The 2564-nt window shown below is 43.6% G+C and overlaps 1 protein-coding gene across 1 annotated transcript in view; it reads right to left on the bottom strand.

Annotated features, from left to right (window-relative positions):
* PROM1 (prominin 1) overlaps nucleotides 1-2564 on the bottom strand; it is a 139793-nt gene that overhangs the window by 111927 nt on the left and 25302 nt on the right. The window contains exon 2 of the mRNA XM_042782209.1: nucleotides 2126-2181. Coding sequence (XP_042638143.1) covers nucleotides 2126-2181 — 56 coding nt within the window. The remainder of the gene's footprint in view (nucleotides 1-2125; nucleotides 2182-2564) is intronic.

The following is a 2564-nucleotide window of genomic DNA, read 5'->3' as shown; positions in this document are numbered from 1 at the left end:
TTCTTCTTCCTATGGTCCAGCTTTTGGATTACTTGCTCAGCATACAAGTTGAGTAGGTATGGGGAAAGGATACAACCCTGATGCACTCTCTTCCTGATTTTAAACCATACAGTGTCCCCTTGTTCTGTTCGAATGACACCCTCCTGGTCTGTGTACAGGTTCCTCATGAGTGCAGTTAAGTGTTCTGGAATTCCCATTCTTCTCAATGTTACCCACAATTTGAATGGACTACACAGATGGCAACAACAACAACAACCACCCTGTGTTAGGTAGGGCTTTCCTTGGTGGCTTCCATGCTTACTTTCCCTTGAGTATCATTTTATTGCAGATTGAAAGTGTGATGATACCATTAGTAACACAGTATCTGAGCTTACTACCCACTGGGAAAGGGTTAACTGCCTCACCCCACACCGGACACTCACTGGAACATTCCAAGTCAGATCCCAGCTGGTCATGAATGAATGTCCCCACCTGATAGTCTGCTTTTAATGTTATCTTGATAACCATCTTCTCATCAGGAAAGGAAAAAACCACAGGGCCTTACCCTGCAGGAAAACATCATGACAAAGAGACTTAACTGTTCTTTATTATCCCACATTCAATGCAGCAAATGTGGGACTGTTTGTTTCACTGGCAACCCACACCCTTAATCAACCAAAATGAAAGGAACACAGTTTGGTTTAAATAACAACTTACAGAACCAAAGTGGGAAAATTAGCAATGCCTTGGGCGTTAAGCAAAGACATGCCTTGACATTTTCCAAACATACTGTCCACTCACCTTAGCCAAGTGTTCAAGCCCTCCCCCCATGGTCTGGCCCCAACTTACTTTCTTCCTCACCCCCCTCACCCACCTGCTCCAGTCACGGTCACAGGTTCACTCCCTTCCTACCTTCTTGCCTTTGCTAACATAGTTTCAGCATCCGCGCGGCCCAGGAGAGCAACCTCCCCACCTGTTCTGACCCTGCCTAACCTTTACAACAAGCCAAAAGCCACCTCTTCTCTAAAAAGCTTCCGGTCAGAATTAACACTGTTTCTCCACACCCCTCATGTAATCATGTAATCCATATTACACATAAGCTGTATCACCGTGGTGGCAGTGGTGGTGGGTTGGGGTTAGGGTTAGGGCGTGGTGGTTAGGAGCCCCTGAGTCATAGTGACCCTATGTCCCACACAAGAAAACCTATTTCCTTCTTCTCCTTAGATAATTAGGTCCCGTCTTTGCCATCTGGCTCTTAGCAGCTTGAGATCAAGGACCATCTTCAAACCATTGGCCGCTGAGTTGACTCCAAGTCATGGCGACCCCACATGAGTCAGAGTAGAACCGTGCTCCATAGGGTTTTTAGTGGGTGATTTCTTGGAGGTACATCACCAGGACTTTCTTCTGAGGCACTTCGGGGTGGACTCAAACCGTCAACCTTTCTATGGACAGCCGAGCATGTTAACACTTTGCAACATCCAGGGACTACCTTACTCACCTCCCCATCTCTTCCATACCCAGCCAAGTGCCACATGCATAAAGCAAAATAATAAAAGTCTACCATCAAGTTGATTCCAACTCAGGGTGACTCTGCATGTTGAAGACTAGCACTGTGCTCCTCGGGTTTCAGTGGCTGATTTTTCAGATCACCAGAGCTTTATTCCGAGCTCATGCTTCTTGGGTGGATTCAAACTACCAACCTTCTAGTTAGAAATTGAGCACTTAACCATTTACGCCACCACGCACTGGGTCATGGACACAGGAGGTGCTCAGTGGTCACTGTTTGTGTGTAAAGTTACTTTCTAGCAAACGCTCTCTTAAGCACACACTCACACTTGCTGGGATTCTCAAACAGTTCTATTCAGATATGGACACCTCTTCCTTTAGCTAAAAAAGTAATTCTTTTCAGGAAATTTTGGTTTTTCATAACATATAGTCTGAAAGTGTAATGTTGCTTCAAACTCTACTCTTGAAATCTCTGCTGTCATTCAAATGGGATCTATACAGTATTCCTATTGCACGAAAGTTTAACCAAAAAAGATTACAAAAATCACAGATTACATAACTGGGTGTTTAAGGATTTACTTTCAAGTCAAAATTTTCCTCATACTTTTTTGAAATAACATACACATTGATAAAAAATTACCTCTGTATAATCCTCCATGGGGTCAAACTTCTTTTGTACAATTTTTCTGACAGTATCTGGAAAAAAAAGCCACGAAACAGTAGCAAAATTATTTTTTTCAGTAAAAAACATAAAATGCATGTTTAGAAACCAAACCAAACCAAAACCAAACTCACTGCCATCGAGTTGATTCTGACTCATAGAGACTCCCATTGGATTTCCAAGGCTGTAAATCTTTACGGAACTAGATCGCACCATCTTCCCTCCGCAGAGCGGCTGGTGGGTGTGAACTGCCAATCTTCTGGTTAGCAGCCAGATGCCTTCTCCACTATGCCACCAGAGCTCCTGAATGCTCCATATATGCTCACAAACTACTGTATTTGTTCTGGTTACCTAGTCCACTCTGACTGGAATATACCACAAATGGGATTAGCTTTAACAAAACTAGAACAGTGCTCCT

This window comes from Orycteropus afer, unplaced genomic scaffold (genome assembly GCF_000298275.1).
Source record: "Orycteropus afer afer isolate SDZICR_OR568_19922 unplaced genomic scaffold, OryAfe1.0 scaffold00262, whole genome shotgun sequence".
Taxonomy (NCBI): Eukaryota; Metazoa; Chordata; class Mammalia; order Tubulidentata; family Orycteropodidae; genus Orycteropus; species Orycteropus afer.
Note: the sequence above shows the minus strand (reverse complement) of the source record. Positions and strands in the feature narration are given on the sequence as shown.